General features: G+C 46.3%; 1 protein-coding gene and 1 long non-coding RNA gene across 3 annotated transcripts in view; one reads left to right on the forward strand and one right to left on the reverse strand.

Moving 5' to 3' along the window:
* Nucleotides 1-23,110, forward strand: part of LOC146862472 (uncharacterized) — a 169,483-nt gene that overhangs the window by 117,449 nt on the left and 28,924 nt on the right. The window lies entirely within an intron of this gene.
* TMEM154 (transmembrane protein 154) overlaps nt 1-23,110 on the reverse strand; it is a 153,101-nt gene that overhangs the window by 41,203 nt on the left and 88,788 nt on the right. Inside the window, exons 4-5 of one of the 2 annotated variants that reach the window (XM_085641673.1) lie at nt 15,012-15,097; nt 1,208-1,262 (exon numbers count right to left, since the gene is read on the reverse strand). In XM_085641673.1, coding sequence (XP_085497799.1) covers nt 1,208-1,262; nt 15,012-15,097 — 141 coding nt within the window. Of the gene's footprint in view, nt 1-1,207; nt 1,266-15,011; nt 15,098-23,110 lie in introns of both variants that reach the window. The other variant, XM_085641672.1, reaches the window with a different exon arrangement.

The following is a 23,110-nucleotide window of genomic DNA, read 5'->3' on the forward strand; positions in this document are numbered from 1 at the left end:
CGTTTAAAAAAAATCTTTGTGAAACAGCTTCTCTGCAAGTATCCACTGTCCACCCTCCCTCCTCGGTGCCAATGGCGTAATGCAAAATTATGAGGCCCCCAGCAGAATGTAATCAGGGGCCACTAGGCTTCCATATCTCACTGATATTCACTGGCTTTGGGCTCAATGGGGACCCCATGGAGGGTTGGGTGCCCTTGTGGAGTTGCGCCCCCTTGCGCCACCAGGGGATGCAGGAGATTGTGTTCGTTGCATATCACTATCAACATACAGACAAGGAAAATCTAAAAACCTGCTGTAGCTGAGCTTCGCTCTAGTCTTGAGTGTTAGGTCATTTTCAGTAAACACAGCCACTTGGGGCCTGATTACGAGTTTGGCAGTGCGACACTGGGTCGGCCTCGCCGCCACACCGCCAAACCCGTGGTCGGGCCGCCTGTCAAATTGTAAGCCTGATTCACAGAACTAACTTAAGACAAAATCCTAAACTTACTACCATTTTGGTATTCACAGAAGACAGTTACTCATTTTGGTATTCACAGAAGGCACTTACTCACTGATGAGTTAGTGCCTCCTGTGGATACCAAAATGAGTAAGTGCACTTACTCATTTTGGTATTCACAAAAGGCACTTACTCATCAATGAGTAAGTGCCTTCTGTGAATACCAGAATGACTAAGTGCCTTCTGTGAATACTAAAATGAGTAAATGGTAGTAAATTTGGGATTTTTTCTTAAGATAGTTCTGTGAATTAGGCCCTGAGAGTATTTTTTGTGTCTGGCTGTCTTTTTTTTATGTTCCCATGGCGGTGCCCAGAAAATGGGCAGCGCAGTGGGAATGCCAAAAACTGTTCCTGTACGGCATGGACTGTGAAGTCCATGCTGTGCAGGGACTGGGGTGCATGCACACAGGTGGCACATGTTGTGCCCCCTGCATGCACCCCATGGTGAACAGGCATGGTTTTCTCTCTGCCACGGTTTTAATGGATGAGGAACTGCCATGAAAACCGCTGTGGAGCGGAAACTCGTAATATGCTTGGATGGGACTGCCACAACACCGCCAGAGAACTGCGGTTCCCTGGTGGCTGCGGTGGATCAATGGCGGTCCGACCACCCTAATTGTAATAGGGCGGTCGGAAGACCGCCACTGCTGCGCCCCCACAAACTCGTAATTAGCCCCTACTTGGCAAACAGTAGAGGAAGCTGCCTGCCTACCTTGTGATCACCGGTGGTGCCTTTCCGTCTTCTTTGCTGGGTGGATGTGCAGATTCTGCTATAAAGGATACACAAAAGTGAGACTGTGAATAGCATGTATTATTCTCCACAAAATAAATGCTTCCTATTGGTTTCTCACTGCAAAGAAATATATTTGGCAAATTAATACTCTTAATGCCTGTTTAAGTACAGCATAATTTACCCTAATTTAAGATGTCATTTAAGCCCGGAGTCATCAAGTCATCCATTACTAAAGTCCAGTCAGGTTTTCAGGATGTCCACAATTAACATTTATGAGCCCAAATTACATATAATCAATTACATGTTTGTTGGTAAATCAGAAAAGCCTAGTATTTCTCAAGTCAAAACAACCTTTGTATCTGCCTTTACTAATGCCATTTTTTCCCGAAGTTGTATTTTTTTTTTTATCAAAGGATCGCATTTATACATTCTTCCTTCATTTTCCTAACTTCCTTTCCCCTGTACCTCTGGTGCTTTTGTTTTGGTTTGTTATGCCTTTCATCTGTCCCTTTAACCCATTTCTATTCCTTCCTTCTTATGATTACAATAGAAATGGACAAACATAATGCAACCCTAAACAATATTTTACCCTGAGAATTTCCATACTCCATGTTCTTTTTTAATACATTCTGCACAAACTTTCAATTCCTATTTTTTTTCAAAATTATTGGAAGTGAGTGTACCATTGTTTTGCAAAAAATCCAGTGGCAGCTGGTGAGGCTAAGACTAAATCATGAATTTGCAGGTGTGAGTGTAGCGAGCAAGCACAACTGTCCCAAGAGGGCACAGAGGGTTTTACTACAGGGAATTTTGTTTACAAAATGTCCAAAAGATTCATCTATATCACACCATAGCTTAGATGTTATTATAAAGCACTGCAGCAGATCTCTTAAGTCTTCCTAAAATACATTTCTGTGAATTTTGTCTCACCGAAACAGTTGAAAAAGCCTCTCACCTCTAAAATCTAGGATATCGATTCAAGCTTCAGAGAGGACGAGAGAAACCAATATGTTTTTCCATTCGATTTCCCACCAGCACATATGCATTTTTGGGGGTGGTGGGTTAAATGAATTTTTGCTTAGAGAAGCGAAAGAGGTAACTGGTGAAGGGGGAGTGTTCACTAAGTTTTACTGTTATGTCATAATCAGACAAAAGTCTGTGGAATGTAATTTCGTTTGTCATCATCATGAAAATGAGTGGTTCAAAACTTGCAAATGTTTGATCATAGAAAGAAAAATTGGCAAGTAGGCTGAGAAAGTACGTAACTCATATGATACCATGCATCCCATGCCTTTAAAATTAAACTTACTTGTACAAACACATTGCCTCCTGTTACAGCTGTACAACTTCCACTGAAGCAGTCAGTCAGTTAACTCATTAAAGCACAGTGAAGCATCCATTGACTTATCCCCAAAAACTGGTTGTCTCCTGCACTGGGCAGGACTCTCCAGTCCTTCCTGCCCATGCTGGCTATGTTCAGAGTGGCAGTGCTTTCATCTCAAATATATGTTTTACAAAATGTTTATATAAAACATGTAACTCTCGTAACTAGTTTTACAAATATTAAGCATTTTATATATATTTCATAAAGCTGAAAATTAAGGAGAAGCAATCAAGCTTTCACATTATGCATACATGTGAGCAGTCCTTTCATATCTCTGCATAAATGGATCCGTTCCCAACACTGCTAAATGTGAGTGACATGCGCACGTTATGCCAACAAGGGCAGTAATACTTAGGCAAACACAAAAGACAGACCTCTCAAAAAACCTCAGCAAATCACAAGCGGCATCTCCAAGCCTCCACCGCACCTACACGCACAGAGAGCCTCTGGCTTGCCTTACATTTTACCTCCCAATGGCTTATTTGATCCAGAGAGGCCAATGCCAGCACTCCCCTGCAACCTCCTGCACAGTCATTCAGTGGCATGTAGGTGACCCGCTGGTTGGTTTAGAATAGACCTGGCCACATTTAGAAACCTTTCCAAAATAAATAGGAACTGTCCAGTTGTATTTACATTAAGTTCTGGTATGTTGTTATTTTATTATAAATGTTAGATTCCAAATATCAGAATGAAATGGAAAATCGACATAGGACAAGCTACTTAAACCAAACATGGTACAACTCAGGGTAAATCCACGACTGAAATATATGGCATATTATAACACGCACTGATATTTACACATTGCTTCATCAATAGCTCATATGGGGAGCACATTACATTGCAATGGCATAGAGATAGAAGCTATGTCTGAGAAAGGGTCATAAAATAGGTTCGTTTTGTTGCTGGCAGAGGGCAGTGCCGGCCTGCAGCAACTTACTATTTAAGCCCTGGCGCTCATTTTTTTTTTTTAAATACAAATTAAATAGTGGTCTGTGGTTTAAGACAGGAGCTACCGATCGTCCATCTCAAGAAGATATTTTTGAAGCTCATTTACCTACACTGCATTGTCTTAATGAATGTGCAAGTAAGGCCTTCAGTTGTTTGCACACACCCTAACCTCAACATCCTGACGCGTACATGTATTGTTTGCCACTTTTCTTGTTTGGGTCAGTACTCTGCACATTATATTGATTGATGTTAGCTGTGGTGCCACTTCAGGTGTAAGTAGTCTAACCCCAAATAAAAAAGGCATCTTACCCTACGTTTTGTTTACATGCCATTGGTGGATATGAACTGGAATTCTCCCAAGACAACTCCTAGCTGTTTATTCTGACTGCCCTCAGACTCCCATCACCACGCCCTCCTCTTTCTGTTCCCCAATGGTCGGCAGCCCGGGCTTCCCTGGAGTCAGCCCCATGTTGTATCTACCCTATTGACACCCAGCACTAAATTTAAAATTGAACAAATAAGCACTAAGCTTCATGATTCTGCTGTCAGATAGGATTTTCTGGGATTTAAGCACAACACTATGTCACATTAACAGCCAAGCAGATGCAGCATCCTGTCACCATATGTAGCCAACAGCTGTGCACTAGTCCTTCCTCGTGTGAAAATGAGTGCTGAAAAGCAAATCGAGGTGCATCTGCTGGCCTGTGACTCATTGTTTTTTGCATAATTAATCACTGTTTAAGTAGCGCTTGCTCCTACGCTAACTGTGCTTCATAGCAGTGTAGATAAATCAGTGTGCTATTAAGCAGTGTAGAGAAATCTTTGAATCATTATGACATTCAGGTGACTGGGCTCAGATGGGTGGAAGGCTACGGCGTTTACAGGCTGATTTCATGCTTTCCACTTGTAACTCGCACAGTGTGCTCTGGAGCAGTTGCTTTAAACCTTGGCTTCTGACCACATATTAACTACTAACAACATGCGCCTTTCAATGAAGGATTTCACATGTGTTGTCAATTTGGCTGCTGTTAGGAAACGAAATGCTACAGTTTACAGAGCTATCACACACTTTGGGATTCCAGCCACAAACTACAAACTAATATCTGACAGGAGGGCACGAACACAGTTAAACACTGCTAAGCGCTTGTATGGCTTGCTGAGGGGTGAAAAAGGGGAATGCATTCTGAGCACTTTATTCTGGAAATATGTAGGTTTTAATTTCACTTACCGGGAGGTGTGAGGAAGCATGGCGCAGCTTCTTTCTTTTAACTTTGTCCCGCCCTTGTTTGGTTGGTCACAGGGCAGGGTAGGGTGGGGTTAACAGCGAGGCTTGCTGACCTGTGATTGATGTGTAGCCCTGGCCTCTGCAGAGCTGAAGCGCACAGTGCCCGGTGCTAACTTTATTGGCGGGAGTCCGGCGAGGTCCTTCAGCAAGGAATACATTGGCTTTGCCGAGCTGCTGATGTCACGAGCCACAGGGCTGGAGCTGGTAATGTCAGGAGCCACAGGGCTGTGAGCTCGTCAGCCCGGCAAATCTAGGATTGCTGGCGCATGCTCAGAGTGCATGATTTGTGCCTGCCATAAACCTGACTTGTGAACGCTGCCTGAAGTCAATGTCTGCATAGCAGACAGCCGGAGGCAGTTTATTGGCAGAAAGAATATCTGACCCTCAATTGTAGAAGAAAAAGGACAACTAGGAGGCAGAAAAAGGAGGAGGGTGTGACCCCCTCCGCCCACATTAATGAACCTCCACTGCATAAATCGTCTTCTAAAAGAGATGGCACGTGATATTGAGGCTCAAAGTAATTGTAGGCTCTTATTTCAAGAATGTTCATATTCATGTTCATATTCTTTCAATTTGTTTTTTTTAAATGTTAAAGTTTCAAGGAATTGGTTTATCAAAATAAGTTTTCCCCTATTTATATTTTTCATATTGCAGTTTGCTATCGCCTTCTGTAGTACTATCAGCCACACTTAGCATAGGCACACCATTTTGTTTATAATCGCACAATTTCTGAAAGAACTCCACATTCTGAATTATGCAGTTTAATGTCATTTCGGCTCATGAGAGACTGGTTACGGCAGAAATTGTCTCACCAATAGCTTGCAAGACTTTTTTTTATGCAAGGTGTGCTCCTGCTTGAACATTTCATGTTATATAACGGAAAACCACAGTTCGAGCGTTTTGCATAATTTCAAGAACTTGACACACCCATAATGACAACTTATGAACTTTGACTAGAGACAAATGGCTTGATGTTCACATTCTGATCATTGTTGAAGGATGCAGAATTCCAGCAGTCCGCCCAATACCCGCTGCACCCATCTGGCTTGTGATTTCAACAATGAAAACACACATACGACAGTGCAAATGTCCAGATAAGTATCTGTGCCTGTATTTTACCTGATTCGATGCAACTTCAAGGTTGACAGCCGTGACATCAGAGTTAAAGTGATTTGCCCAGAATGGATCCTTGGGTGGGATCTGGTCTTAGTTTTTGGCCATGTGCTTGGCAAGTCTTGTGCAGGCCAGGTTAGTACTGGGATGGCTATACTTGGCTCTACGCTAAACTGATCTTGAAAGTTATTGGGCCGGACTCCAGGCCCAGTTACACTCTTTACCAGACGAGCAGGATTGGCTGCTGGGCTACAGTGCACTCTCTACTAGACAAATGTTTGTGGTGGGCAGTGGACTGAACGGGATTGGACTGGCCATTGGTTTGGCCTGCAATGGGAATCAGGGAGGGTTTATGCCTGTTGGCAAGGCCAGACTGTGGACAAAGCAATGCAGTTTCATGTTTCATGTGACAGCCAACCCACGCTCAATGGTGCGTGTGCTCTTAAAATCTTATTAGCAACCAAATAACCAGTAAGATAGCTCAGTGGGCTGAGGACTCTCCACAAAGGCACGCAGGTCAAAGATTTCAACCTTTTAGGGCCAACATATCCTTGTTATTATTAATACAGAAAATATAATAGTAAGAATGCTCATCTGCCAAGTCAACATGTTGGAGTTCTTTGTTTGTACTAGGTTGCACTAATTGCTTGTAACAATAATGCTCAACAGCAGGCCTCGTCTTCATCTTCTAGGTGTACACATCCAATGTTGGCTTTGACAGACATGGAGTCTGTGAACCATTTAAGGTGCCATCTGGAGTGTTACAGAGAGCGTTGGAGTGCCTGCCCAGTGTTTGTGCTGCATAAACTGAGCCAGCACTTTACAACTAAGACTGTCTGGAAAGGGTCTGCCTTTCTCTAAATCCAGGTAGTTCTCATCTCTTCAAAGAGGCGTCACAGCATCACAGGGGCACATGCCTGTACTGGTGTTCCTATAGTACTCTCCGCGTGTGCGAGACATAAGGCATCACTGCTAGCATCACATTGCAAGAGGAATACTTTACACAAAGATGATCAGTAGTCAAGCATGTATTTCACTCTTAAGGGTTAGCTGCATGCAAACCGCACTGATGTGTGGCCTACTAAATAAACCTGGAGTCTAGGATTATGCGGGGATCACGTGATTTGCAAAGTTAAGTGGCTGCGTCCGTGTGGATCTCACTAACAGGGACAGTCCAAACCTGTAGTGCCTATTTTTCTGTGGAAAAAATTTGTTTACCCCTGCAGATATTTTAGTTTTCAGCAAAAATTGGGCAATTTTATAAATTTTGGCTAATTGTATTAATTCCCTACATAGTTTTGTTACCTCCACCTGAACCTCCAAAGTATAAAATATTAGAAAGGAAGGAGCACTGATTGGTTCCAAGGAGACATAGCCATCGTGGCAGCTATTTCCATAGCCAGCAACATTGCAGGTACTGACAGAAAGACTGATCATTTTTAGTGGCAGCCCTGCTGAGTTGCAAGCTTGGCTGAGCAGTGGGCACCTGCAGCAGCATAGCTAGGGTTCCCTGGCCCCCAATGAAATAAAGGAAAATACCACATTGTGCCTGCCTGGAGAGCAAAATTAGGGTCCGGTGGATTCTTTTCGCTGGTGGAACTGCAGTGGCTGCACTGATGATAGTTCCACCATTAGGCCCCTGCATTGTAAGTGTTTTCAGAGTAGATGCCCGACCAGTTCGCTTAGGGCCTAATTTTGGTGGACGGGTTACTCCGCCACCAATGTGACGGGTATCCCATCCTCCATATCACAAGTTCCAGAGGATATAATGGAATTGTGATATGGCAGACGGGATATCCATCACGCTTGTGAAGGAGCAACCCTGCCTGCCAACTTCCAAATCAAGCCCAATTCACCCAATTACACCAACTGAAAGCAGCTAAACATGCAAAGAGGAGCCAGAGGAAACATGTGCCCAGTCATCAGGACACCCAAACGTTGAGGAAAGATGTGTAGTGGGCACATGTGAGAAGGAGTGAGAGACCTTGACTTCGGTATCACAAACTGTAGCTGAAGAAAGATATGAGTTTTGGGTGGAGGTGGCTCCTCCGTTAAGGCGGAGGAGCGTCGCCCCATTAACCAAATTGCCCCTAGAAATTGAAAAATAAAATGGTGATAAAGGCCATTTATTAACATTTTATTTTTCAAAACCCCGTGCCGAGCAGAGCATCAGAACAGGGAGGGCAGGGCTTTCTGCTGCTGCCAGGCAGGCAGTATGAGAAAACAGTGATAGACAGGGCACTTCAGGTTTAAAGTGCGCATGGCTTTTTGACCGGCCATCTTGCCACGGCCAGCCAGACATGCGCAGTTTAAACTTCTCTAACCTAGTTGTCTAAGACAGCTGGGTTAGAGACAGCATAGGGCTCCAGTGACCTCCGGAGCGCAAGAGAGGCTGCTCCCTCCAATCCTGGCGCTGCTTTCATGCTGCATGAAAGCACTGCCAGGATTGGGTACTGCAGTTTCCTGGTCCTGTATTGGAGCCTGCCTTCCTGGACCCGAGCAAGGGGGACGTAATGCCAGGATTGAAGGTGCGTGTATTTTCTTTTATTATTTATTAATAAATCTCCTTACATGCCAGCAGCCACTGGTTTTGGGAGTAGAATGCATTCATGTTTCAATAAACTTGTTTTCGAAATATTCAGGAATGTTGAAAATAAATTCAGTGAGTGCAGCCTGCAGTACCCTGCGCCTTTTTTCTTTACACTGTTCTAAGTAATATTGATTTTCTTCCCACTTGTTCCACTGATTTCACATCTGGTTCTAGCACGGATTTGAAATATTTTCCATATATTTTCACATTTTGTGCGAAGACGTTTTGTTAGAAGACTCATAAATCAATTGCAGTAAAGAACTATCTGAAGTACGTTTCCCCCAGGGGAAGAACATGTTTCCACAGGTGCACACTGAATAGTAAAAGCTGACAGGAAAGAAAAGTGAATAGAAGATTTTACTTCACTTAAAGCCAGCAGTCTTCCACAGGCTGTACTCTGACAGGGCTGGTTCTACTACTTTTGAAACTGAAACCACTGCTGCCGGCTCTGAGACTAGCAACTGGAATATTCGTAGATAAATTAAAGCAATAGAAAGAATCCTATCTACTATTGATAAAACTGGCTGTGATGTGCTAGAGAAAATACTCTTTGGCTTGTGTGATTAGGGCACAAATGGGCCCAATTAAAATGTCTTTACTACAGTACACACTTTGTCTGTTTCAACGGAACAGAATAATGCAGTCAAGTCATGAGAATTGATGACCAAGAGGGCAGAACTCGAAAGAATAATATTTTCATTCTTGGTCAGTAAAGAATTATTCTAGTCCAACCCTATGTTGAAAAGTTGGCAAAGTTCCTTAACACCAAGATTTCAGACGTGTTTCTATTGGGGAGAGCTCAGCAGTGCCTGGGTATAACACCAGGTATTCTGAGACTCAATTGATGGCCACTAGAGAGCAGATGAATATTAAGCCAATGGGATCAAGTACATGTGTGACCTATCTTTAACCTCCAAATCAAGACCTTGGACATGTTTAAGTAAAGACACTCTTGATGAACTGACTTCTCAAAGTAACTAAAGGCCAACACTATTCTTCAGAACATTATGATAGGTGAGGGGCTGTGGGGGAGGTTTGACTGGAGACTTTCATTTATACATCATACCAGGTGGAGTCATGTTTGGGTGTAACCACAAGGAAAAATTCAATATAGGAAACAGATTTGAGATGTAACCTCATAGAGTCCGGTGAGAAAGAATTTGTTTATGTTACTGAATGTCAGACGTTAACTGATACTACATAGGTTCTTCACCAGGAGTTATATTACACAGTCCAAAGTGACCTAACTGACTGCGTTTGGCGTTTTTTTGTATCTAGTACTATGGAGATGCTCAGTTCCACTGCACTTTTGAGAAATGTTTGCCAATTACATCAACCCTGTTCTAGGGAGCAATCTGACCCTTGATCATAAAGCTGTGTTCCTGACACAACTACCAAAGCCTTCACGATCCTGCCATAGTTGTGAATTTAACACTAGTGCTGGCCAAGAGGTGTGTAGAGTAAAGGACGATGAGGTGCAATATACCTAATAAAGCATGGTTCAATTATAAGGCAATATGTATAGATAATGTAAATATTTCCTATGAACATATGAACTTCATGTCTTGTTAAGAAGCAGCACTGATGAGCGCCAATGACCATCATTATGTTGGAAGTCGGCTATAGGCGTCCATTATGTAGTATATGATTGACTTGGAATATTCGTCATGAATTTGTGGCCTGTCTATGTATTGATTATTTCCAGGGCATGAACCTTTGTCCTCATCTGACCACTACATTTCGGGAACCAATATAGTTGTTTTCTGCTTACAGCCATAATAGGAATGAAGCCTATAAAAATAGAACAAAAAATATGAGAGGATGAATGAGAGAGTGAGTCAGTAAGTGAGGAGGCATAACTACAGCACAATGTGGTATCTTGATGCTGCAGAGCTTTCATTCCACCATATGTGTCTAAATAGGAAGTGTGACCCGACTATATGTGGAAGTGATACACAGTTTGTACTGTATGTCAGCGCCCGCTTCTTATTAAAGTCACCAGAGGACTCAAAGTGTGCAACTTCAGTCCTAAGTGAATCAACAACTGGTGTGGACCAGGCATTGCTTCACTTAGAGACCTCTGGAGGTAGTAAGTGAAACATGCTTGTTATATTTCATTCTTTCAATAGGATGGTACGTGTTCCTAATGGTTCTTTTTGCTTCATTCTTCTAATCCTCCTAAGGAATGGATATGAGGCAGCCAATATTCCTCAGGCTAATCTTTTCTCATGGGGTTTCCTATCATGAGACCCTTAGACTTGCCTGTCTGCTCACGGTACTCCTGATAAGGAAAAATGCCCGGATCTGGACACTGTAGTAAGGCGTAGCGATCCCCTTTCCATTGTACATCCTGAAACTTAGGGAGTATTCTTACTTCTGGTTGAATGTACATATGGATTTTTCTTGTGAATTGTTGGTTTCTTTCCTGAGGCTTCTTGTGCCCCAGGGTACAGCAACTTTGCTTTCCTTGAATTGCTAGTTCTCTCATTGGTCATACCAGAGTGTTCATTCTTTCTCCACAGTGTTTTCATTTACACTTTGCTGAATGTGCTAATGGTTCCTGCTATGGCTTCCACACTTGAGCCCTGATCTTATTAATCAGACTCGGAAGTCATGTTTATGAGGGAATGGCATTTTCCCAGAAGGAGAATCCTAGCCAGCATCTAGCAACAGTTACCACCATGCATGTAAGAATGAAGCACCCCTCTGTGATTTATATACTTATTTATGTAAGCATGTAACCACTTTTGACTGAAATTGGTTACACTTTTCAATCAATAAGTTATGCTCACTGTGGGAAATCGTCCCTGAATAGAGGGACTGCCTGTTTGCCTCATCTAATTGCTTTTGAATGGATGGAAGGCATATTAACAGAACTTTACATATACCATTGGGGGGAGGGGAAGCATCTAAGCTCTGCCCAAGACAAGGACTAGGCAGACCTTTCCTGAAAATGTCCTGTGCACCATGGGTATAGTACAAAGTGCTGCATTACCTGGTAGGTGCCACCAACCATTTTTCTATAGTGCTTTTTCCCACACCAACTGACTACAGCATTGCAGGGTACTTAGGATCTAGAAACATCACACTAGAAAACTCAGTGAAGTTGGACCATGCATGTCCTCTCTCCATCCCCCAGTGCAGTTAAACCACTGTTTACACCCATCTTCTCCTCTTGCTCGCCTCCTTCCCTTTCCCATCTTCTGCATCCTCAGAATCCATCTTCACACTGCCCAGTCTACTTGGATATCCTTTTCTGTATAGCACTCCCCTGCTCTGCAAGGCTCATGCTGCATAGATAGACATACATACATGATGTCACCGAATCTTAATAGGTAAGGATAGGTAAAAGCACATTACAAACCAATATTTGCAGTTCCAAGAAAGTCAATGTTGGTAAAAAGTTAACTTTACTATAAAATTGTGTGTCATAATGTAATTCTTGAGAACATTTTTCATCTGACCATTTTTAGGTCTCGCCTTGCTATCGCGTAAGCGATTGCAAAGTGAGACTATAGAATACGGGTTTCAAAAGTGCTCCCAAAAAGCGGATTGCATGGCTAGCACGCGCACAATCACGCGCATCTTGCCGCCATACAATCCGCCTTTTGGGAGCACTTCAAAGGGTCCGCTCCCCCGCCCCCAAGCGCGTGCGCGCGCCACGCTCCGCCAGGCTTGTTTTTCTTTTTTTTTAAACTTCAAGCGCGAGGCGCGCGTGCGGCCAATGCTTGTTTAGAATGACTTCATTAAATATTCCTCACTTTTCCTCCTCACATCTCACAAGTGTTCCATTTGCCTGCACTTGACCCATTAGTTGATGTACTTATAACTGCCTACATGCTTAATAAACAAAAACATAACGTGCACCAGAAAAAGTCCAGCGCACTTAATTAGGGCATCGATTGCAGGTGTGAGCAGGAACTAGGGGGGAGAGCATTTCAACTTAAAATGACGACGCAATAGGTAAGCAGATCATTTTTCCTTCCAATTGAACTTTTGTGGTGAAAACTTTGAAGGGAATCCGAAAACTAAATTAATTGCAAATTTAGGTCCCACTCAGGGGTCTGTATGCACTCAAGCCTCGGCACCGGTGAGAGGCTTGTTTCCGGGCTGGGCACCCCCCTCGCATCGTCCGGCTGCAGGCGCCACGCAGGCGCCACGCCACGCGAGCACGGTGCTGAGGGGGCGGCGCGGGCCCGGACACGTCAACACAAGAGGCGTGAACCGAGCTCGCACCGGGGCCTCGCAGATGAGGGAGAGCCGGGGGGTGGGGGACACTCATAGGCCCGTGGTGAACATGCCGACCGTGAAGATGATGCAGAGGCCCGAGAGCACCGCCATGAAGTCCGGCATCTTCGCGATAGGAGCGGGCACGGTCCTCGAGACTCCACCGCTGCTCCGGCGACAGGAAGCTCGAGAGCCGAGGAGGAGAGCTGCCGCCCTCCCCGCCCCGCCTCCTGGGCCTCGACGTGCCGCTCCCGAGACGGTCTTGACCTGGAGACAGTGTAAGATACAGGGAACAAGCCAAAACTACAACAAGCATTTGCAATGCAATAGGTCTCACATTTATACGAGTTTGAGCTATTGGCATTGTAAATGACAATACTTTTTATTTAAGTTTGGTTTTTTTAAAACATAAATAAAAGGCACTGTCATTTACAATGCCAATAGCTCAAACTCGTATAAATGCGAGACCTATTGCATTGCAAATGCTTGTTTTCTTTGTAACCCCAAACTCTGTGCTTATTGAATGATGTACCTATCAATGGGGTTTTGCAGGTGCCCCTGTTGTTCTTTTCCCTCATTCTTTTCGATGTCAACCATGGGGTGGTGGAGTTCCACCCTGTCCTGTTTCTGTTAAATATCGTATAGCGTGAGAGAATTCCTCTCATTGAAATTTCAAATTAGAAGATCCATTCACTCTTGCTGTTTTGAAGAATGAGAGATCTCAGATCATCCTTAGATCTATACTTTTGGCGTTTATCACAGATCCTTTTTTGTTAACGGTGTCCACCAATTTCTAATGTGCTAGACTTGAATGGATTGTAGCACACTATTCTGGCCATCGGTCATGGGATGCCATCAATCAAGGGTTTCACTTGCAAATTCCAGTCACACTTTTCAAGCCTTTCAATCAGGGGTTCCAAGTTCATTGGATTCAGTGATCGTCCAAAGTGAACTCAGGAGGAAAAGAGGTAACTCGAGTATCAAACGAAGAACTGGCTAACATTATCAGAGACCTGAGAGTAGGCAAAATACCAACACTGATTTCTCAACACCACATCACCGAACATCACAAAGAGAAACTGAGCCTTGAAGCATATCACTTACAAATATGTAGTAACGTTCAAAGTAGCACCTTGTATTGCTTTTGGGAGATAGGTTGACATAATATCTACCCCTCGATTGCATTACCCCCTGACCGAAAGGATTTTTTCCATGGCAGGGTGCGGATCACCCCTGAACATTCATACAGTAACATATCTCACAATCCCTTTTAGCTTCTCTAGGATAGCTACCTGAGTCTTCCCTTTTCCCTGGTGTTTCCTCTTTCTAATATTTTGCTTTTAGGCCTTTGAAAACTTTTTGTTATGATAAAATCTAAGTTTACTAGTTGGTGGATCGGGGAGGATGGTGGGGTATTAAGTTGTATCAGATTAGCGTTGTTCTTATAACTCACCGCATGCCATCTGTGAATGAGACTATGACTAGGGCTACCAACAGTACATGCTGTAATAGCAGAAAGTGCTTTGACCCTCTTGCATGTCACAACAGACTCCCAACTGGACTATGCTAATGCTGAATGTGCCTTTCTGTTTTAAATGACAAACCTTCAATAAAAGGATTTGAATACAAAAAGCACCTTGGTGCAAATTAGGACAAACAAAAAACATACTATCCAGGGCAGCTGGTAATTTTGCACATGTTTTTCCGAAGGATACACTGGAGCAATGGAAATAAAGCCTCATGCGTGCTTTGATCTTTGGGTATTTTTGCATTTTCTAACCAGAGTTTCTCGATGAGAAACCAGTAAGGTGATTTTATGCATTATTAAGACAGGTTGAAAATCCACATTTCCAGCCTTCAGTTTGGACAGACTTTCTCTGTACTACCTAATATTGTGTTACATCCTTCTCTTGGCAACATTGTATTCCTTGATCAGCCACTTCTTTCTCTAGCCGTTCCTCCATGAAAGATGTTCTGAAGAGGCAGAGAAGAGACCAGAGCTATCTCTTCTTGTGGGGTACTGACCGTAGATCCATGTGGGACCAATATATGTCATGATAACCGGTGACCCAAAAAACAGATTAATTAAAAGTTCATTGTATATAAATGTACTGTTGGTCGCTATATAGGAAATCTGGCATGGATCTAGCTCTCCTGGACCTACGTTCTAGACCCCTGCTCTTTACATATATGAAAAAAATGCAATAATTGAAGATGCAGACATGCTAGCACATACCATTCTTGCTTAGACTGTTCATCCATTCATCAAGCTCCTCCATTTCTATCTCCATGACGGATGGCAGGTCATCTTCGAAGATAGGGCTGCAGGAAGAAAGGAAATCAGAATGAAGCAGATTGGATCTCACTGATCCTTTGCATCCTAAGATGCAGTATATCCAGGCCTACGCGGATTAATCTAGGCCATCCCATTTAAGTTTGACAGATCCGAACTCAGGCTTACTTGAGGTTTGAGTCTCAGAGAGGCTGCACTGAAGGTAGAAATGGCATGAGCTGTTTATTAGTGACTACACCATTAAACGTGTCCATTGTGTACTTTGAAAGTGCATCAAACACAATAATAAAAGGAAGAATTAGTTGGCACCTTCCTGTCTCTCCTCCACCTCCAGAGGTGGGAAAGAAGGAAAACAACATCATTTGTGAAGTCTGGCTATAATTTACAAGTACACTTTTTGATTTAAAATGTATCCACCTTAAAGAAGTTAGATATTTTCAATTTACAAAGTACAGCAGCATAGAATTATAATCATATATGACATGGCTTTCAGATGTGTCACCAGTTTTTCCCTTGCTTTAAAAACCTCTCCACTCTATGTACCTTCAACGTTTTTGTCTTTATCTCATCTTCAGACACATCTTTTAGTTTCGTTTTTCCTATTGCTTTTAGTTTCTTTTTTTCACGTTATAAGCACCGGAATTCAAAGAGTGATAAGGTGTGAATGGTCATGATTACGATGTGGGCCGGAGTTGCCTCTGACTGACATCGCTGCGGATAGGGAACCGCCCGACCTCAGGTCGGTGGTTCTGAAACCGCAATTAGGATGCGACCGCACATGGTGCGGTCGCAAACTTCCATTTTTCAATGGGAGCTTGTGCATTGGGCCGAAACAACCCGCAGTACAAGCCCCTATCGCCACCACAATGTCACCTATATTGACGTTGTGGTGGCGATAGGGCTGCTCCTTATGTACAAGGCAGCGTTAAGCCACTTAACGTGGCCTAACGCTGCCTTGTACATAAGGCACCCTTTCATGCTATGCTTAGCGTGAAAGGGGTGGGCAGTGGGTGTTGCGCTGGGCGTTTCACAGCAACACCCATTCATTTTGACGCTGTCTCCTATGTACAAGGGTGGCGTACATAGGATGCAGTGCCAAAATTAAGAACCTGTAAATCCTGGCCGTAAATTGGTGAAACGTGGAGAAATGCATTATTTCTCCTTGTTTTTGCTTTTTCCATGTGTGCTGCCTTGTACAGCACACATGGAAAAAGCAAAATGCCATGGTTTGTTTATGTGTAGGAAGGTGTCCCTTCCTGTACAAAACAAACCTTTTTAAAAAAAATGCAATTTTGTCACGTTCATGTGTGCTGCATGAAGCCGCACACATGAAAGTGACAGATTGGCATTTTAGGATTGTTTATGTGCAGGAAGAGACACCTTCCTACACATAAACAATCCTCCCTTGCATGCAGGCACCCTTGCACTATGGTGCAAGGCACGTTGGTGCTAACTTGCCAAACTTACCGCCATCGCAGGGGAAAACGCAAGGCTGCACCACTTTCTTGTGAATATGGTGCAGCCTTGCATTTCGGAAGTGGCGGAGAGAGGCGTTAAGCCATGAAGGCTAACGCCTTTCTCCACCACTTCATTGTACATATGGCCCTAAGTTTTTAAACATCCCTGCACCGTGTGGCAAGCACCTCATGGTGCCTGCCACACAGTGCAGGGATATTAAGAGGGGCACCATAGGTGCTCCCCAGGGCCACATGCAGAAAGGCCAGAATGGAAAGGCTGTCGGACACCCACATCATAATCCCAGCAGATGAAACGCCCTCTTTAGGAGATTATGAGGAGATTCCGACTGACAGCTGGGCTCCATGAGCCCATTGGATTGTGTTGGTCGGTCCCTCCAACTGCTGCCTCCAACCCCACTCATCCCAATGTGTCGGTTGGACTGCAGCAGTAGATGTAGTTCAGACGGCAACCGACAAACTGTCAGTTGCAGTCCAAACCACATCGTAATCAGGCCCAATGAGTTATCAATGCCTAGAATGGGTCAGTATGGTGGGTAGGGGTGAGGCGGGATTATACACTGGGGAGGAGCAGTAGGCTGACGGATGGAGGAGTGCGTGCACGGAAGCATCTGTGCAGAAGAGGAGGATGAGGAGTGCAGCAAGCACAGACGTGGGATTCTGTGAATGTGAACCTCTTTTGTTAGAAGGGAGTGGAACAGCACCAGATACATGAGGAATTCTAGGCATCGGAAGCTTTGTGCTTTGGAAAAAGAGGGATGGAGTCAAAGATGTGAATGATTCTGGGCTGGGCGCCTCTTTGCTGATGATGAGAAGAGATGACAGCAGAGACATAGGATCCTCTTTTCCGAGGAAGCAGAGATATCAGGAGCTCTAAGCATTCAGGCCTCTGTACTCAAGAGGTGTAGGGACATTACAGCAGGCACAGACATGAGGGATTAGGAGCAAAGGAGCTTCTTACCTGATCAGTAAAAGTAAAAAAACAATGACATTTGTCCCAGTGGCAAAGCCAGTGTGTAATCGGCCATAGCCACTGTTTGAACTGTGAGATACAGCAAGAATCAGGGTCCAGTGGGCCCGTCAGACCTCTGGGCCGGATGCAACTGCACCTGCTGCACCAATGTTTTGTTCTTTTGCGCATGCAAGACAATGAGTATTTTCCATGTATGGAGCCAGCATTAATAAGCACTTGGAAAATCCATAGTAAGTTAGGGGTCACACCTGCGAGCATGTGGTGGTGCAAGCATGTCATTGGCCCTGACATACTGAATGTAATTCTCAATCAATCAATCAGGGTTTGTAAAGCATGGCTACTCCTCCGTGAGGGTCTCAAGGCACTGTGGGGAGAGAGGGCAGCAGATCAGACTAAGTGCTGATCTCATCCGAAGTGCCAGGTCTTGAGGTCCTTCCTGAATTGCGTCAGTGAGGGTAATTTCCTGAGGTGGATGGGCAGAGTGTTCCATGCCTATGAGGCGAGGTAGGAGAAGGACATTCCTCCGGTTCTGGTCTTGCAGATTCATGGGATGGTCGCCAGGGAAAGCTGGGCGGAACGGAGGTGTCTATTGGGTATGTAGAATGTGAGGCAGTGATTCAGGTATGCAGGTTCGGCCTTGTGAAGGGCCTTGTATGAGTGGATGAGGAGTTTGAAGGTTATCCTTATGTTGGCTGGGAGCCAGTGGAGGTTGAGGAGGTGTTGAGTGATGTGGCTGCGCCAGAGCATGTTGAGGAATAGTCTTGCTGTGGCATTCTGCTGTTCTGGACATTCTGGAGTCTTCGGAGGAGTTTCTGAGTGACGCTGGCATAGAGTGCATTGCCGTAGTCGAGTCTGCTACTGATGACGGCATGGGTGACTGTCCTCTGGGATTCGGTGTGGATTCATCTGAAGGTCTTTCAAAGCAGGCAGAATGCGTTGAAGCAGGCCGAGGATACAGTGTTTATATGGCGGTCCATTATGAGCAAGGAGTCCAGTATGATGCTGAGGTTTCGTGCGTGGTTTGTGGCGGCAGGGAGACTTCCTAAGAGAAGAGGGCCACCAGGAGTCATTCCAAGTGGAGGGGTAGGCTCCCAGGATGAGGACTTCTGTCTTGTCCGAGTTGAGCTTCAGGAAGCTGTCCTTCATCTAGGTGGTGACGGCTTTTATTCCTTTGTGGAAGTTGTTTCTGACAACAGTGGGTTTTCTGGTGAGGGAGAGGATCAGCTGGGTGTCGTCGGTGTAGTTGATGTTGAGCCCGTGGTTCCCGACGATGGCTGCGAGGGGGGCCATATAGACGTTGAAGAGGGTGGGACTGAGGGAGGAACCCTGGGGTCTTTTAGAGACTCCTGTGGCAAAATACTGGCACAGGTGAGGCCATTCATAGCATGACAGCGACCTGGTACAAAATACTTGCACTGACACACTAGAGATCATTTTTGTCATAATGGGCACCCATGCTAAAATACTGGTACTGGCATACTAGCTGTAATTCTTGGCATACAGGGCAACCATGGAAAATGTTGCCATACTTCAGGAAAAGTCTTGGCATAGGGGACCCGTGGCAAAATGCTGGTACAAGCACACTGAAGGTAAGACCTGGATAAAGGACAACCTGACATATGGGAGGGTAGCAACCATAACAAAATACTGGCCCTCACGTACTCAGGTAATTTTTGACTAAAGGGTCACCCATGGTATAAGCACAGTATAAATGGCAATATTCTGGCACTGGCATATTTTAAGTGATTCTGCATGTAAGGGGAACCCATGACACCATGCTGGCCATGGCACAATGGAAGTATTTTTCGACATAGGGGAGAGGACTTGGCCTAAGGGCTAGGGCGATCAACATCGAATCTGGGGAACTGGGTTCTAGTCTCAGCAATGACGCTGAACATCCTGTGATTCTGAGCAAATCACTTAATCTCCCCGTGCCTAACAAAAATGAATGTGTCCTCATGTAATGCAACTGGTGGTATGTAAAGCGCTCTCATACCTGATTCGTGTGAAGTTTGCGCTATATAAAACTCCGTAAAAAATAAAGAAATAAATACATTTAAAAAAAAATATGGGGGTACTCACAGCACATTTTGGAAAAAATGAGTTCAACTCCTGGGGAGTGTCAGGTTTCGTTGGCTTGGTACACCATAAAAGTTTTTGAACATTTGATGAGTATCTTTTCAAAGCCAATTACTTTTCATCAAATTTGTGTCAAAATTGTACTTTAAAATGCACTATTTGACCACATTCTTTAAAATAAATTCTAGTGGGGGGAAGAAGTCCCTTATAGAATAAGTGTGGCTTGCAAACTTTGCTCACTTGCCATGTTTCAGGTCAAGTATAACGCTCCAAAACGTTCAAAGATCAAGTCAGCATCCTGATATAGGTGGTATATAAAAAAGACATTTGTCAGCATTGTGTTGCTATATTTAATATGCAGTTATTATGGAACTTTAGCATTGTCAATGATCGTGATGTCACCATGGTAAAGCCATGTGACACGACATCTGGAAAATTACGTTTCAAGTGCCATAGGCTGTCACTTTCTGTGATGTAATTAAGGTTAAAGGGTATGTAATGTCACATCCGCTACCCCTGGCATTTTGGGGAATCAATGCCTATGGGATAATCTAGCACTTCCAATACATTTCCCACCCCTTAGCCCCATCCTTTAATTGCCCCTTACCTCACCTTTTATCCCTAAGCCCAGGTTCTTCGCTCAGTTTGCTGACGTTTGTTGAGTGCCTCCACTTCTTTTTCCCCAATGAATACACTTCTTTCAACAGAAATGTGTTTTGTTCATCTAGGTGGGTGACCCCCTGTGCCCCCACAGCCGGTCGCTCCTCACCCCTGCTGCCTGCCGCTCCTGGACGCCTCCTGTTGCCGCCGCTGCCTACCGCCTCCTGCCTGCCTCCTGACGCCTAACGCTCGCTGCCTGCTGCCCACCTCCTGACGCCTTACGCTCGCTGCCTGCTGCCTACCTCCTGACGCCTTACGCTCGCAGCCTGCTGCCTACCTCCTGACGCCTAACGCTTGCTGCCCTCACCTTCCGCTTCACCTCCGCTGCCCTCGCTCCTGGTAGGTGCCGCCGCCGCCACCACCTCCTTTTCGCGCCATTTTCCGCCGCTGCCCCTGGTCCGCTCCTCCTTCCCGCCGATGCTGACCCCAGGCCCGCCTCCCCCTGCAGCCCATTGGTCCCCCCGCCTCCCGCCTCCCGGCTGACCCTCCCTCCCGGCTCCTTACTTATGACGCCCCCTCAGCGACCGCGCAGCGGACACGCGCAGCAGGCGCGCCGACTGAGCGCCGAAGGTCCGCCAAAGGTAAGCCCGTCTGCGCCCGTCCGCGCCTGGCCCGCGCCCAGCGCCAGACCCCCTGGCCCCCGCGTCCGCCACCCCCCCACAGAACCTACGCTGCTGCAACACTCATCGCACTCAACGCCGGCCGAACCCCCGGATGCTATCAAGCATCACCGCGACGCACCCATGGACCCTTCGTCTGCCGAGCCTGCAACTTCTCCTGCCTACGAACCCGCACCGCACCCTTCAGAACGGACATCAGCAACCACCTCAAGTGCATCCTGATCAACACCCGCTCCGTCCACCGACACGCCGTGGAACTCTGGAACCTCATCAACACCGCTGCTCCTGACGTCGCCTTTCTAACGGAAACCTGGATGAATGCCTCCTCAGCCCCCGACATCGCCATAGCCATCCCGGACGGCTACAAGATCATCAGGAGGGATCGCGTCAACCAGACCGGAGGAGGGATCGCCATCGTACACAAAGACACCATTCGCATCTCGACTGACTCCATCGACGCATTCAACGCCGCCGAGTACCTGCACTTCCAGATCCACACCGACCCAAAGACCACCCTCAGAGGCACCCTCATCTACAGACCCTCGGGACCGCGCACACAGTTCTGCGATGACATCACGGACTTCATCAGCCCACACGCCCTCCCCTCCACCGACTACATCCTCCTCGGGGACCTCAACTTCCACCTGGAGAACAACAACGACCGCAACACCACCGCCCTGCTGGACAACCTCGCTAACCTCGGACTGAAGCAACTGGTCAACACCCCCACGCACTACGCCGGCCACACGCTCGACCCGATCTTCTCGTCCAGCACACACATCTCCTTCAGCCACTCCACCGGACTTCACTGGACCGACCACAGCTGTGTCCACTTCAGCTTCAGGAAGAACACGACCCACCACCACCCGAAGCAGGTCCCCCACAGAAACTGGAGCAAGATCACGGCCGACCAGCTTACCTCCTCCCTCAGCCAGAACCCACCTGTCAGCACAACGGACCCCAACACAGCAGCCCGCAACTTCTCGCAGTGGCTGACCACCTGTGCCGACGACCTCGCCCCACTGAAGAACCCACCCACCAAGCCCAGAAGCAAGAAGGCCACCTGGTTCACCGACGACCTCAGGGTCTCCAAGAAGGCCTGCCGCACACTCGAGAAGGCCTGGCTCCGCGACAAGACCGCCAACAACATGACCGCCCTCAAAATCGCAACTCGCAGACATCACCAGCTCATCCGCATCACCAAGAAGAAATCCCTGAAGGAACGACTGGACAACAACGCCCATGACAGCAAGGAGCTCTTCAGCATCGTCAAGGAGTTCTCCAACCCCAGCACCGGAAGGAACGACATCGCCCCTTCACAGGACCTCTGCGACTCCCTCGCCTCGTACTTCCACCGCAAGATTGCTGATATCCACGAGAGTTTCGGGACTCCGCCCCCGCACCCATCGGTAGAACCTCCGCACACCACCGTCACTCTCCAGACTTGGACCAAGGTGACTCCCGAGGACACTGCCCGCATGATGAACACCATCCACTCCGGCTCTCCAACGGACCCGTGCCCCCACCAGGTCTTCAACAAAGCAGCCTCCACCATCGCACCCCACCTCAGAGACATCATCAACATCTCCTTCGACACAGGCACCTTCCCGGAGAGCTGGAAGCACGCCGAGCTCAGCGCACTGCTGAAGAAACCAACAGCGGACGCAACCGACCTCAAGAATTTCCGCCCTATCTCGCTCCTTCCTTTCCCTGCCAAAGTCGCCGAGAAGATCGTCAACAAGCAACTGTCCACCTTCCTCGAGACGAACGGATCCCTCGACCCATCGCAATCCGGCTTCAGAGCCAACCACAGCACTGAGACCGCCCTCATCGCAGCCACCGACGACATCCGGGCTCTACTCGACAACGGGGAAACTACGGCCCTCATCCTCCTGGACCTCTCCGCAGCATTTGACACTGTCTGCCACCGCACCCTAGTCCAACGCCTCAACAACACAGGTATCCAAGGGAAGGCCCTGGAATGGATCACCTCGTACCTCGCCGGCAGAACACAGAGAGTACGCCTCCCTCCGTTCCGATCTGAGGCCACCGAAGTCATCTGCGACGTCCCGCAAGGATCGTCACTCAGCCCCACCCTCTTCAACGTCTACATGAAACCCCTCGCGGCCATCGCACGCCAACACAACCTCAACATCATCTCCTACGCCGATGACACCCAGCTGATCCTCTCACTCACCAGAGACTCTGACAACGTCAGGACTAACCTGCACGAAG

Source organism: Triturus cristatus, chromosome 2_2, assembly GCF_964204655.1.
Source record: "Triturus cristatus chromosome 2_2, aTriCri1.1, whole genome shotgun sequence".
In the NCBI taxonomy this organism is placed as follows: Eukaryota; Metazoa; Chordata; class Amphibia; order Caudata; family Salamandridae; genus Triturus; species Triturus cristatus.